Below are 16,062 nucleotides of genomic sequence, written 5' to 3' on the forward strand. Positions count from 1 at the left end.
GTCTACTCTGCCATTCAATCATGGCTGATATCTCTCCCTCCTAACCCCATTCTCCTGCCTTCTCCCCATAACCTCTGACACTTGTACTAATCAAAAATCTATGTACCGCTGCCTTAAAAATATCCACTGACTTGGCTCTACAGCCTTCTGTGGCAATGAATTCCACAGATTCACCAGCCTCTAACTAAAGATAGCGGAGTCAAGGGATATGGGATGAAAGCAGGAACGAGGTACTGATTGTGGATGATCACAGTGAATGGTGGCGCTGGCTCGAAGGACCGAATGGCCTACACGTCCATCTATTGTAAATACATTTCTCCTCATCTCCTTCTTTAAAAAAAAAAAAAAAAGTCCTTTAATTCTGAGGCTATAACCTCTGGTCCTAGACTCTCCCATTAGTGGAAACATCCTTTCCACATCCACTCTATACAAGCCTTTCACTATTCTGTATGTATCAATGAGGTCCCCTCTCATTCGTCTAAACTCCAGCGAGAACAGGGCCAGTGCTGACGAACGCTCATCATAGGTTAACCTACTAATTTCTGTGATCTTTCTTGTAAACATCCTCTGGACCCTCTCAATAGCCAGCACATCCTTCCTCAGATATGGTGTCCAAAATTGCTCACATGCAAAATTGCTCAAAGATGCTGCCTGGCCCATCGAGTTCCTCCAGCACTTTTGTGTTTTCTCCTAGATATCTATTCTGTGTAGATTTCTGTCTTTTGTGGAGTCCCACATTAATCTTTATTCACCACAACTTCTCCTGCCAAGATACTATACCCTGGTTTGGTTGAGAACTGATATCTATGATTACTAATGATACATGTCATTATTGTTTTGAAATATTTGGATAGCCTCTGCAGATTTTTTATGCCTGGATCTGACAAAAATATTACAGATGGTCAAATGTTTTTCGTCCGTGACTTGAAAGAAATCACAATGGGATTTTGTATTTTCCTGCAGCAAATAGTTAAGAGAAACTGGAGCGTGATTCATTTGTCATCTTGCACAATGACATAGGAAACAGGAGCATATGTAGACCTACAGCCCTCAAGTCCATTACATCATGCAGTAATGACTTGTCAGATTTTTTTTTTTTTTTGCACCAACTCATTTCCTGTTTGATTATCATCAAACGTGGTTTCTCCTTTAAAGGTTAACTGCACATATGTACACATACGTGGGTGTACGAGGTAGTGAATTTCAAAGATTACAACCACTGAAGTGTAAAGCATCCCTTCTCCTCTCAATCTTTTGGCTGACCCCCGATATCCCCAATTATAAACTCCTCACCTCGATGGAGAGGTCGAGGCTCTGGAGATTAGAAGTATCCCTCCAAGAGAGGAAATCATAACTTGCATTTCCACTTCTCATTGTGAAAGTTTAGAGCAGTTACCTGGGGATTCCAGTCGGATTTTTGTTGGCTTATCGTATTCCCACGTATTTATCATAATGGGTCTCGAAAAGCTGGAATCTGAAATAAAAACGTGGAAAAATACTGGAAACATTCAGTAGGTTAGACAGCGTCTGCAGACAGAATCAAAGTTAGCATTCAGTTTTGCTTTCAGTTAACTTTGTTTCTCGTTGCTAAGTATTGCTAAGTGTTTGCAGCTTTTTTCTGTTTTTGTTTAGGAGCAACAGAACAGTACAACACAGGAACAAGCCCTTTGCCAACATTGATCCCAAAATAATCTAACCTCATCTGCCTGTACATGATATATATCGCTCCATTCCTTGCACATCCATGTGCCTAAAAGCCTCTTAAAAGCCACTATCGTACCTGCCTCCACCACCATCTCTGGCAGCGAGTTTCAGGTTCACACCACACTCAGGTGTTTTGAAAAAGAAGTGTAATTGGCCAGATTATGGTTAGCAAATTTTAATGAATAACAATACAATAATAACCCAATAACTATAACAGAGATAGACAAAAGTGCTGAAGAAACTCAGCGGGTGCAGCAGCATCTATGGAGCGAAGGAAATAAACAAAGTTTCGTGCCGAAACGTTGCCTATTTCCTTTGCTCCATAGATGCTGCTGCACCCGCTGAGTTTCTACAGCACTTTTGTCTACCTTCGATTTTCCAGCATCTGCAGTTCCTTCTTAAAAACTATAACAGAGATGCTAGCTAATGGTTATTGGCCAATTCCCTTCATTTCAAAATGGTGCCTATACTCAATCTTGCAAGATCTGGGTCGAAGGAGATATGCGGTTTCTTATTTTCTCACTTTAAGGCCTCCTGTCTAGGCCACACTGGATTGGTGAAGTTGAGGTTGGCCTGGTGAAGTTGAGGTTGGCCTGGCTAAGTTAAGGGATGATAAAGCTGCATGCTGCTTTTTTAGTTGACAGATGAATGTTAGCCGAGTCATCAACAGAATTTCCCAACTCTTTAATAGACCCAAAAAGCTGCCGTAACTCAGCAGGACAGGCAGCATCTCTGGAGAGAAGGAGAGAACGTTTTGGGTCGATACCTTCTCAGACTGTCCCGCTGATTTACTCCAGCTTTTTGTGTCTATCTTCGATTTAAACCAGCATCTGCAGTTCCTTCTTACACATTCCCTACTCTTTGAATCGTTTTATGCCTCATCTGACATATGGCTGCTCCAGCACTGGCTTCCTATAATTTGGTGAATCATCATTTAGAGCTGGAGTAAGAGTTTGCCTTTGTTCCATGAACAAATGATTCAGCAGTGAGAATCTGGCGATGTGGCATGGAATGATTCATTAGTACACTCCTTATTGTATGCAATACACTGTTGAAAGACAAATATATGGACAATATTTTAAAGTTGAAACAGAAATTGTGACCATTGTGTTACATCCCTATCTGTGATCTTTTAAATTGTGCAATGATCATGCCACCTACAGACAATGGAATCTTACATTTTATTTTGCATTATGTGTGGAATTACTTTTCAGATCTATTTTAGAATGCCTGAACTTGAGAGATACCAAAAAAGAAATTTTCCATCATAATGAATTTTTAATGCACTGAGTTCATTTTTTACTTGTTAATTAACTTACCTATACTATTAAAATTATCATTATGCTTTTGCAGTGAATCGTTTTACAAATTAACATTAAATGTCAGTTACAAATGAACATTGAATTTGATTAAAACTGATTTTGGCTTGGATAGATTTCTGGTAGTTCTGTAGAATTGTACTGAATTCATTTTTGCCTGCATAATTTAAACAGCCTCCTATGTTCTTTGGGCAATCGTCAGGATGCACTTGGTCACCGTGGGGCTCCCTCCCCTCTCTCCATCCGCCGCTTCTTCCTGTTGGCCATCGTTTTGTCTGATGCCACCTCCTTCTCTCATCGCTTTATCCACTCCACCACTCCCCCCTCCACTACTGCCTCCTCCTCTTCTCTCCCCCCCCCCCCCACCGCAGCTGCCAACATCTTCCCAGGTGGAGTATGTTGGCGAATCCTGGGGAGGGAGAGGGAGAGGCCAAGTGGACAGAGTGACGGGAGAAGGAGGAGGCGGTGGGGAGCGGACAAAGCAAAGGCCATCAGGGGGAAGTGGCAGCTGGCCAGAGTATAGTATGAGACGGAGTCCCACGGTGACCGAGCACATCTTGTCGGGGGTTACAATGTGAGTCGCAACAACAACCACGTCAACCGGATGGTGTGGGCAGCTTGTGTAGAAGGGCTTGCTGGCGCACCTTCTCCACCTCTCTCCTATGCCGCCGCCTCCTCCTTTTCTTCCGGAGTCACCGACATACTCCACTGTGGAAGATGTCGACAACTCCAGGGGAGGAGGAGGAGGGAGCAGGAGGAGTTGGTGGCATTGGAGAGAGGAGCGGACTAAGCGACGGCCAACAGAAGGACCGGCAGCTTGTGAGAGGAAAGGGAGTCCCACAGTTACCTAGCGCGTCCGGTCAGTGGCGGCAGCCTAAAGAAACGCTGTCCCCGGGAGCTACGACAACAATCCCATCAATGAGACGGTGTTACCGTTTGGGGTTGTAAGAGGCTGGGTAGGCCTTAATTATGAGTACACGATTGTAAGGTGTAAAACTGAGGTAAAAGAGAGAAAGAAGAAGCAATTTAAGGAGAATGAGGAAATAAGAAAGAAGGGTCCCAACCCAAAACATCACCTATCATTGTACTCCAGGGATGCTGCCTGACCTGTTGAGTTACTTCAGCACTCAGTGTCTTATTTTAATTTAAAGAGAAGTGCTTTTGCAGGTTACAATCATAAGAGGTTTGAATATAAAATTAATCACTGCTTCCCACAGCACATCTTTTCAAAAAATATGTTCTTATTTAGAAATACAAGATCTTATAGGGAAAAAAAACACATTTCAAAGCATTTAAAAATGGATTGAGCGTTTTCATTATATCCTAGCTGTCAATGTAATTTTTCGGCCTGCTGAACACACTTCTGAGTCAAAAGGAAATGTTGCTGTAATTGCTTGTGAAATTGAATCCAACCCGTAGCTTAAACCAGGTTTGAAATAATGGAGAGACGAGGAACTGCAGAATCTTGAGCAAAAGACAAAGTGCTGGAAGAATTCAGTGGGTCAGGCAGCATTTATGGAGGACAGAAGGGTCCTGACCCAAAACGTTGCCTGTTCATGTCTTCCATGCATGCTGCCTGACTCTGAAATTATTTTGTTTTTTCTGGAATAAAATGTTTTTTAAAAACCTGTGATTTTTGGTCAGGGTGTTTACTTGGAGCATCAATGCCATTTTGAGTTGACCTTCATCTGGGAAACAAATTACTATTCCAAATGTTGAGATTGTGTGGAAAATAAAACACCTTTATCATCGTATGTAATAACGCTATGGCTTAAAACTGGGTCTGAAGCAAATATGGAATAAAGCTTTGAGCAGAAAAATTGTACAGGCACAGGTTTGTTTTCTGTCTGTGCTTGAAATATCTGTCCTGTCGATAAAAGGACACAAAGTGCTGGAGTATCTCAATGGGTCAGCCAGCATCTCTGGAGAACATGGAAAGGTGCTGTTTCAGGTCAGAATTCTTCTATAGACTACAGTATGTCACCTATTAATGTGTAGGAAAGAATTGCAGATGCTGGTTTAAATCGAAGGTAGACACAAAATGCTGGAGTAACACAGTGGGACAGGCAGCATCTCTGGAGAGAAGGAATGGGTGACAGAAAAAGGATCTCGACCCAAAATGTCACCTATTAATGTTCGCCTGAGATGCTGCCAGAACCGCTGAGTTACTCCAGCACTTTGTGTCGTTTTGTGTAAACTAGCATCTGCACTTCCCTGTTTCTATATTCAGTCCTATGGATGAATGGTTATGGTTTTTCCTTTGGTTCTGTTTCTCTGCTGCAGATGGGCCAGACTGTTCTCGACACTCCCATCCCTTGTGATTGCCCACTGCACTAGCTACACAATTGCACTCCTCACCTGTGGCTGCACTGCTCAGCTCAGCTCAGTTTATTGTCACGTGTTGTTCACAGTTGTCTGTCAGTATTGCTGCTGTGGTGGCTCCAAGAACTGGGCACAAGCAACATCAACAAAGGGCTCACCCATGTACCACCCTGAAATCTTGCGATGTCGGAAGGTTGTTCCAATGTTTCCAAACTTCTCTGATCAGAGATATTGAAGAACATTCGAAAGTAAATAGGAAAAAAAATAAAGGATCTACAGCCTCGTGAAATTGAAAAAAATTAAGATGAATCAAACTAGAGTAATAAAATGAAACCACTTGTTTCACCTTTTTAATGATTAACCTCTTCAAATTAATGGGCCCACGCTAAATACACCAGGTTTTTAGCTAGCATAAAGCAGAGAGGTTTTCATTCGGTCACAGAATGTCCTAAAATAATAAACCGAAAGAGCTGAAAACATTCAGAATATAAAAATAATTCACTGTTGAAGTTGAAGACCCTGATGCAAGGCCTGTTGTATGTTCCCAACATCATCAGCTTTTTTCACTTTAACAATATGCCCCTGGATGAAATGCTGAGTCCAAGGCGAAGTGAGAGGTCAGATACACTCGTATTTGAGCTGCAGTGCTTATTGTGCAGGGACAGAAGTCTGGAGCGTTGCAAGAGCCAAGAGTTCCCTTCAAAACCTGACAGCCAGGCATCGGCATGTTCCAGCCCAACAGCCTTTTCTCAGGAGGTTCAAGACAGCAATACTCTTTAATTTACAAACTAAATTATGGGATGTCCATCATACCACCACTATCGCTTCTCCTTAGGTTATTTTGAAAAACAACAAAACAAACCAATCTTGCAATTACAGTGATTTACAGTTTACTTCGTGATGCAGTGTCTGTATTGTGCAATGTGTAATTTCTGTCATTGCTATTTGATTTCTCTATTGCTGGAAGTGTAATTATTGGACTACTGTCGTCCAGCATAATCCCAGCTACAGGAATTTGACAGTCCTCAGATCATGATAAATATCATGCTCATTCACAATGCTATTTCTTTAACTTTAGTATTCAATACAAACAAGGACTCAAAGGCAGCAATTGAAAAATGTTTTTTGCAACCTCTTTTGCATCAAATTATCAAAGCAAACTCTGATTATTTATCCTTCTACCACTACACTTTTACCAATACTTTAAAAGTAATGGTCAGTAACTCAATATCTGGGGAGAAATTGTAACAAGTAATAATTAAATATTGTCAGATGTTGTGTTCGACGGCATCTTTCCTCCTTCTCTTGCTGCAAAATCACTTCTGTCAGATGCCTGGACCGTGATCCCAGGGGCATAGAAACTGACAATTGAAAACCATATCAAAGCTCCATTAAACAATTCTGTACTAACGGCAGCTGATAATTGGCATATATAAAGGTCTGAGTTTCTCCAGTGAGGAAATCCAACAGAAGTCAATTCTGCTATTTCTATTAAATTGAATTTATTCGTCATTCAAAAAAAGAAAATTTGAACAAAATGTCGTTACCATACATTCATAACAATAAAAAGCAAACAAAATACACAATTACATAAATTTAACATATTAAAAATATTTTGCAACGTTTAAGAAGCATTTAGACGGGTCATGGACAGGGGAAGTTTAAAGGGATATGGTCCAAACGCAGGCAGGTGGGACCCTGCGATGGGGTTTGTTGGTCGGCATGGGCAAGTTGGGCTGAAGGGCCTGTTTCCACATTGTATGACTCTTTCTTTTGATTTTTCCTTCATGACACCCTTGCGTGATGTGAAGTCACATAAATAGCATTGCAAGAAATCCTGATGAGAAATATTAAAATCATGATAAATATCATGCTCATTCACAATGCTATTTCTTTAACTTTAGTATTCACTACAACTATGGATTCAAAGGCAGCAATTGAACAATGTTTTTTACAAACGATTTTGCATCGAATTAACAAAGCAAACTCTGATTTGAACTGTTGTGGCCATGGTCGAGTTGGGCTGAAGGGCCGTTTCCATTCTGTATGACTCTATCATGTCCCAATGGTGAATGTGTGTTCACAGACTCATTAAACCTGCTGCATTCCTGTCACTTCAATGATTTTGAGGAGAATTGTCCATTTGCATCCTTAGTATAGTTGCAAAATATTTTTCTCCCTTACTCGCTGAAACTGGATTAACAAGTAAAAATGAAGACTACAGCTGGACATTTTAATTGCTGATGTGATTTGAACTCTGCATACTGTTGATCTTCACACATGTTTGAGTTAGTTAAGTTGTTGAGACCTTGAATATGTTCATATTTTTATTTTCAGGAATCAAACGTGGTTTGCTGCCTTGGATTCTGTAAATAAAATGTACATACCTCATTCTCATGCTTTCATCGACCTGAACAAAGACTTCACTGCAGGTAAATTCACAAATCATTCCAGATAAACTTTTTTTTTTAAATGAATGTATGCATTGTCATTTAATGATACTGATTTTACTGCACGTCCTCAATGATATAAGCACGATTGCTTTGCTTGAAATATGTTAAATATTTCAAGAATTCATCCTCCTGCAATCCCCAAGAGAAAGTATACACATTTATTATATTTGTTATATTACAATTAGACTTTTTTTTATTAGGTTATGTAATGTATACCTGTGGAAATCTCTAAATATCATGCTTTTCAGCAGATAAAAACACTTGGCTTTAACAACAATTAAATGTATCTCCCCTGTTCAAAATAACTGCAGAAATTCATATCCAGAAACAAAGATCCTGGTCATGCATGTGCATCAGTGGAGGAACAGTGGAGGAAGAAGACTGACTTTGGTGCCTTCCCACACAGTGGGAAACTTTGATTCTGCTGTGTGGGATGTTTTGTGTTAAATTCTATAGTGTGTTGAGTCCTGTTTATTTTTATTGTATGGCTGTATGGGAATTCATTACACTGTGCCATCTGGCACATGTGACAATTAAATCTATCTTGAATCATCCCATCTACATAATCAATTCAATGTATTTTCACATGAACAAACGTGTATACTTTCTCTTGGGGATTGCACAAGGGTGAATCCTATTTTTAGATCACTATGGTTATTCTCTTGTCACAACCGTGTAAGACCAACCCCACATCAAAACTCTGACATCATAAGCACTGTGAAGGCAAGTTGGGCTGGTGGTTTTGGATGGGAACAGAGTGATGTTGAAGATTCTGGCCATTGTGCCCCTGACATCATTTAACTGGGTTAGAAGAACCCGTGTTAATTTGATGTTAGGGAGGAATTGGAATTAGCAATGGGTAGAACAATGTTTCATAGGCCAACTGAAGTGATGATCTGGGCAGCCAGAACAGACCGGTTGGAATATTGATCTCTGCTTTTATTCCGTAAAAGCAGAATGGTGCATGATATTTAAAATCTCAGTTAATGCAGACCATTTAGCATGTTGATTGTAATATTAGTTAGACATATATGCAGTGTTGTAGCTACATTAATCAATATTAAACTGAATGCCACCAAGTCATAATGTCATCTTTAACAGATTGATTATGTTTCCTGGTCAGTATCAATTGACATTCATGCAATCAGCGTAGCATTTAATAATTAGTGTGTCATTGAGCGATTTCATGCTTTGATTTATTTGCCATTTAAAAGATTATGCAGGGGAAATGTTGGCGTTACGTTAGGTATTCTACAGTTGGTTTTAAGTGTTTTATTGCCATATACACCGATTACAGAACCTTAAAATTATTTCTTGCTGCAACGTTATAGACCTATTAATGCAACAACACGCAAACAGACTTACAATATTAGGAAAAGAGTAACTGATCAAGCTCCCTGTTGTCAGAATTTGGGTGAAGATTAGATAATGTTTGCTCCCTTTGAGATATGTGGATGGTCACAATTTGCTTTTAAGGCTCTTCATTAAACAAACTTTCCAGAGCAACAATCAGTTCCAATGGAAATATAAACTGGTAAAAATCCCATCCAGAAGAGAAAGAGAAAATTAGCAGAAAAGGGAGGAAATATATTTTTGAAAAGAAACACAACCATAAACCAACTTCTGTTATCTGCAGGCGATGGTGTTTTCCTCTGTAGATGAATTAGCACTGAATTATTAGTGATCTCCTTGACTTGCCTGCTGTGACTTGCTTTCTTGAAACAAGATGAAATGAAAGATGTTTAAGAAGGAACTGCAGATGCTGGAAAATCAAAGGTACACAAAAATGCTGGAGAAACTCAGCGGATGCAGCAGCATCTATGGAGCGAAGGAAATAGACAACGTTTCGGGACGAAACCCAAAGGGTTTCGGCCCAAAACGCTGCCTATTTCCTTCGCTCCATAGATGCTGCTGCACCCGCTGAGTTTCTCCAGCATTTTTGTGTACCATCAAATGAAAGATGATTAGTTCTGCACCAATCAAACTAGCAGCTGCAGCAAAACATAGAAACATAGAAAGTAGGTGCAGGAGTAGGCCATTCGGCCCTTCGAGCCTGCACCGCCATTCAATATGATCATGGCTGATCATCCAACTCAGTATCCTGTACCTGCCTTCTCTCCATACCCCCTGATCCCTTTAGCCACAAGGGCCACATCTAACTCCCTCTTAAATATAGCCAATGAACTGGCCCTGCTCGTTTCTTTGCATCTATTTTTGAACTACAATAAAAGCACATATTTACGTGCCTTTCAAGTCAATATGAACAATAAATGTGATTGTGCTTCATATTGACCCATGAAAGGCATAAAAATAGAAGGTATCATTCAGCAATTTTTTTTCAAGAGACTTGAATTTATATTCATAGCAGCTGTTGCTTTTTTTGCAGATGGTTTTAAAAGCATTTATTTTCCTGTCATCACATACTGCTCAGCTGAATTTATTTTAGTGCGATTGAGGGCATGTCACTGCTTCAGTATGTTCAGGGAATTAAGTATTATTGTTATTTAGATATTAGTACATATTTGGCTGCAGATAACATTTTTAACATGAATATAATTTCACTTAATGGATTTATCATTAAGTAATTTATGGAATATCTAGTTTGACTCCAAAACAAGGTTAGAAGACTTGACATTTTGCACAAAGCTGTAGTGTCTCCTTTGGTTTCCATGGAGGCTGTAACTATTAGCAGTGCGTGGATCTCACAACTGAACATGGTATATGGTATGATGTACTTTTGCAAGATCATCTTTCCACTTCCACATAAACAATTGCTACAGAAAAAAGAGAGAAACTTTGATTGCAAGAGGCAGCATGGAAACAAGCTCTTTGGCCTCCCAGAGTCCACGCTGATTGTCGATCGATCACCCATTCATGCTAGTTCTTCTTCTTGCATATGGCGTGCACAGCCTAAAGTTGAAGGACAACTTGTTCTATTTGATCTTATTTGATTGTGCACGCCAGGTTGATTGCATTCGTCGAAACAGGGCGGACCACGTGAAGGTTGCAATCTCCCACCCCCATGCTAGTTCGATGTTATCCCACTTTCATATAATGGTGCTGAACATTATCTAACTGAATAAGATATTTGATTGAAAGGTAAACGTTTTGACAAACTTGCTCAAATTCTGAGTGTGTGACAGTGTGATCTGATTGAACAGAACGTGTAGATGTAGTGTATTTAGGCAAAAGGCATTTCACAGGGTGCAATATACGCGGCAGTTGCATAACCTAAAATCCCATGGTATTGAAGGAAATGTGTTGAAAGTATGGATTGAAAACTGGTTGTCACATAGAAAACTGAGTTGGAATAAATAGGACCTTTTTCAGTCTGGAGGATGTAACTAGTGGACGACCCCAAGGATCAGTTCTTTGGCCTCTGTTGTTTACTATTTACTAACTTGGGGAGAGAACAAAAATGTAAGGTTTCCAAGTTTGCCGATAATACAGAAATAGGTGGAATGGTGCATGGTAATGAGGACATTGTGATTCTGCCAAGATTAGTGAAAACATGGCAAATGGAGATAAACGTGAGAAAGTGTGAGGTCTAGCACCATGGTAAGAGGAATCGGAAGGTAGATTTTTAGCTGAACAGAGAGACTGCAAATAAGGGAGCTCAGTGTTCTAGTGCATCGATCACAAAACATAAGCAGGCAGGTCTAATAAGTGTTTGACGACAAATCACAAGTGATAGGAGCTGAATGAGGCCATTTGGCCCATCAAGTCTACTCTGCCTTTCATTCATGGCTAATCTATCTTCTTCCTAATCCCATTCTCCTGCCATCAAATGGCATCTTGGCCTCTATTGCAAAGAGGTTGGAATTTAACAATAGGGAGATCTTGTTGCTGTAGTACTGGGTGTTGATGAGGCCACACCTGGAATACTGTGTGCAGTTTTGAATGCTTAACTGAAAAAAATCATATAGTGGATTTGGAGGCATCATGATAAACTAGACATGGTTTAAGTTAGTATTCTTTGTAGCTTTGACGAGTAAGATGTGTATTATGTGAGGGGTGGGGAATTTTTTTAAATCTCTTTTGTCAACGGAGATGCAACTTTTTTCCGTGTGGCCTCCTTCTGGGATTGACCTCGAGAGCTCCGGTCGCAGAGCCTGTGGACTTCCCATCACGGAGCTGGCTGACTTTCGAAGGATGTGGTCGCGCTGTGATTGCTGCTGCGACTCTACTTTCTGGGGCTTCGGCTGCAGGCTCTGTGAACTGTAACATCGGGTGCTCGCAGATCCCTGGTTGGCGACTGACTTTTCGGGAGCTCCAGCCACGGCAGCTTCGTCAGCCACGGCAGCTTCGTCCGCCCCGAATTGCAAGGTTTGAATAGGCCCGTTCGCTGGACCTCAGCTCAGCCACTGGATCTTCCATCGCCCAGCGGGGGCTTCAATATGGGGAGCCTCGATCACCTTGACGTAGCTGTTTGACTTCTTGGCCGCAGGAGAAGAAGCAGGAAGAGATAAGACTTTTTTTACCTTCCATCACAGTGAGGAGGTGCCTGAAGGAGTCACTGTGATGGATGTTTATGTTAAATTATGTAATTGCGTGTTTTGTTTGCTTTTTGTGTTATGACTGTATGGCAACGACATCTCGTTCAAATTTATTTTTGAATGACAAATAAATGCAATCAATCATTCGATCTATAAGGGGCGACCTTAGATCCTAAGGGGATCTGTCAACATCAATATTGAGATGTTTTCGCTAGCGGGAGAGAAAGAAGCAATGGGGGGGCTAGAGTAAGGAGCCAATTATTTAAAACTATGGTGAGTGGAATTTCTTCTCTCAGAGGGTAGTGAATCTCGGGAACACTCTGTCCACAAGGGTGGTTGAGGCATGGGGACCTAGTACAGAAAAGGAGTCCAGCACAGTAGATCAGCCATGATCATATTGAAATGCAGGGGAGCCTGGAGATCTACTCCTACTCCCTCAGGTTCTTGTCACCCACACAAAATGAGTTGTTCTGTCAAGTAGATTCTCTGATTATCATTTTTTGTTTGTTGGTCATGCAAAATTTACAAATGACCTGAATAAGTAAACATTAAGTGTTAACTTAAAACATGTTTGTTTATTCTTTATAGCTATTATCTATTTTGGGCAATGAGGGTAAAAATATGCATTGCTCTTGAACTGTCCACGAGTGCTGCATTTATGCTTGTTTACAGAAGGGCTTGGATTTATTTTCCTGTTTTTGCTTAGTAATGTGATGTTTATGTAGGTGCTGTGAAGGTTTTAACTGGTGTTATCCAAATATTTTGTACAACACTGTGAGGAGACCAACAAGGACATATTCAATAGCCATGGCTCATTTCTTAATGCAATAGATTGCATGTGATCGCTCAATAATGCTGTGAACTATCCCAGAATACTCGTCTTGTTCTCTCTGCCACAGTGCTCCAAAGCACATTTTCCCAATATTAAACTTGGCCCCTCATCAAAGACTTGTTCATTTGGAAGTTTTACTCTGCACCCCTACATTTATCATAATATGATATATGTGTACACTTATTACAAGTAAAGTAGAATTCCAGTACGGATTCATAGAGCTGACAATTTTCTGCTATCCTCCTGCTTAACAAAAATAAAGATACCAGCCATTCTGGGGGGGGGGGGGGGACGTTCATGTTAAATTCTATAATGTGTTGTGTCATTTTTCTTTTTTTTTTCTTTTTCTATGGATGTACGGAAACCTAATTATTTCTTCTATGTAATGCACTTTGGTTTCAACGCGAGTTGATTTAAACGTGCTATATAAATAAAATTTACTTACTTACTAGGTTTAGACACTCTCCATAGAAAGCAGACACTGACTATCTACTCTGCAATGTATACATCTCTCATCATTTTATGTACCTCTATCATGTTACCTTTTGGCCTTCTTCACTCTGGGGGAAAACAGAGCAAGCCTAATAAATCTCTCTTGATAACTCAGGCCCCCCACTGCAGGAAACATCTTTATGATTCTTTTCTGCCTCCTCTGTAGTTTAGGCAATGGATAATAGGTGCAGAAGTAGGCCATTCAGCCCTTCGAGCCAGCATCGCCATTCACTGTGATCATGGATGATCATCCACAATCAGTACCCCATTCCTGGCTTCTCACATATCCCTTGACTCTTTAAGAGCAATCTTTAAGAGTATATGACCTTCCTGGAGTGTGGCGATTAGAGCTGACTCATGTTCCCAAGCTGTAAGTGAGCGGTATTCTGAAAAACGCAAGGAATCATGGGATTTGGCAAAGGTCGAACGCTATAAATAAAAATTGAACGGAGCGCTGTAGATTCAGTGAGTATAGTTTGGGTCAGATTTTTTTTTTTTTTTTTTTTCTTTTTCAGTGGGAGACCACAAATTTTACTTCACAATATATTTGACCCAATTTACAATATTTTAGATTTTTTTTCCTGAAGTTTATTAAAACCAAAACTTCTTTAATATTAACTTCTGTTCGATGTTGACAATGATGCTATAATGATTGCTGTGAAATCTAAGAAGCAAATTATCTGGTTTGAAAGGTTACCAGAAAAGTGAACTGTTTGTGTATTTCTAAAATTGTCACATTTGTGCTTCACTTGAAGCAGGCAACAGCATTTCTTTTCCTGGAACTCATTCCCTGGAGGGTGTTAGAAGCATCAGTTCTTGAAGAACATTTTTGACATGCATATGTAATCTTTCTTACCATCTCAACAATTAACATCTCGAATTTTATCTCTCCCTTAAACACAGAGCCATTAAATAATGTTTCCTTTCACTTCTCCTCCTCATTTTAATATCTTGCAGAGAAGGTGGGAAAATCATCTATCAACTTCACTGGGCACAATCAATCTTGTGATCATGAGATAACGATTGATCTTGTCACCAAGTAACAAGACTGCTAAAGAAACTGTCCCAGCTGAGATTTAACTAATGTCATTCCAGATTGACAGTTTGAATGATAGAAAGCCAAGGGCTTTCTAATACAGCTATCTGGAAATTGTAATGTAGATGTTTCCTTATCCTGTCAATCAATCCAAAAGGGGGGAAAAAACGTGAAAGTATCAAGTCAAGTCAAGTTTATTTGTCACATACACATACGAGATGTGCAGTGAAATGAAAGTGGCAATGCTCGCGGACTTTTGTGCAAAAGACAAACAACCAAACAACCAAACAAACTATAAACACAATCATAACACACATATTCTTTTACATAATAAATAATAAAAGGAAAAACGTTCAGTAGAGTTAGTCCCTGGTGAGATAGGCGTTTACAGTCCAAATGGCCTCTGGGAAGAAACTCCTTCTCAACCTCTCCGTTCTCACCGCATGGCAACGGAGGCGTTTGCCTGACCGTAGCAGCTGGAACAGTCCGTTGCAGGGGTGGAAGGGGTCTCTCATGATATTGTTGGCACTGGAGTTGCACCTCCTGATGTATAGTTCCTGCAGGGGGGCAAGTGAAGTTCCCATAGTTCGGCCGAACGCACTACTCTGCAGAGCCTTCTTGTCCTTGGCAGAGCAATTCCCAAACCAGATGGTAATGTTCCCGAACAAGATGCTTTCCACCGCCGCTGCGTAGAAGCACTGGAGGATCCTCGGAGACACTCTGAATTTCCTCAATTGCCTGAGGTGGTAAAGGCGCTGCCTTGCCTTACTCACGCGTGCTGAGGCGTGTGATGCCCATGTCATATCCTCGGAGATGTGGACTCCCAGATATTTAAAACAGTTCACCCTATCCACAGGATCCCCATTTATCCTCAATGGAGTGTATGTCCTCGGATGATGTGCCCTCCTAAAGTCCATGATCAGCTCCTTTGTTTTTTTGATGTTCAAGAGGAGGCTGTTATCCTGGCACCAGAGTGCTAGACCAGCCACCTCCTCCCGGTAGGCCTTCTCGTCGTTGTCTGAGATCAGGCCCACCACCACAGTGTCATCAGCAAACTTAATTATTGAGTTGGAGCTGAACCTAGCCACGCAGTCATGTGTGTACAGGGAGTACAATAGGGGGCTGAGGACGCAACCCTGGGGTGATCCTGTGCTCAGGGTGAGGGACTTCGATGTATTCCCTCCCATCTTGACTACCTGGGGCAGTTCTTTGGTGTTGAACTAGCAATGGACCAGCCAAACTACCAACTTAATGTACACAAAAATGATTTTCCAGCATCTGCAGTTCCTTCTTAAATACCAACTTAATGTGCTGTTTCCATGTATCTTGCTACCTGGGTTACTGAAAACTAGAGCCTTAAGCAAAATATAACTCTTCCTGCTCAACGTGTGATTTATCAAGATAATTA

The 16,062-nt window shown here is 40.7% G+C and overlaps 1 protein-coding gene across 2 annotated transcripts in view; it reads left to right on the top strand.

The window, feature by feature from the left end:
- Positions 1-16,062, top strand: part of itfg1 (integrin alpha FG-GAP repeat containing 1) — a 124,402-nt gene that overhangs the window by 7,992 nt on the left and 100,348 nt on the right. For both annotated transcript variants that reach the window (XM_033036401.1, XM_033036402.1), the window contains exon 6: positions 7,683-7,777. In XM_033036401.1, the coding sequence (XP_032892292.1) occupies positions 7,683-7,777 (95 nt within the window). The remainder of the gene's footprint in view (positions 1-7,682; positions 7,778-16,062) is intronic.

The sequence above is a fragment of the Amblyraja radiata genome, chromosome 17 (assembly GCF_010909765.2).
Source record: "Amblyraja radiata isolate CabotCenter1 chromosome 17, sAmbRad1.1.pri, whole genome shotgun sequence".
Lineage (NCBI taxonomy): Eukaryota > Metazoa > Chordata > Chondrichthyes > Rajiformes > Rajidae > Amblyraja > Amblyraja radiata.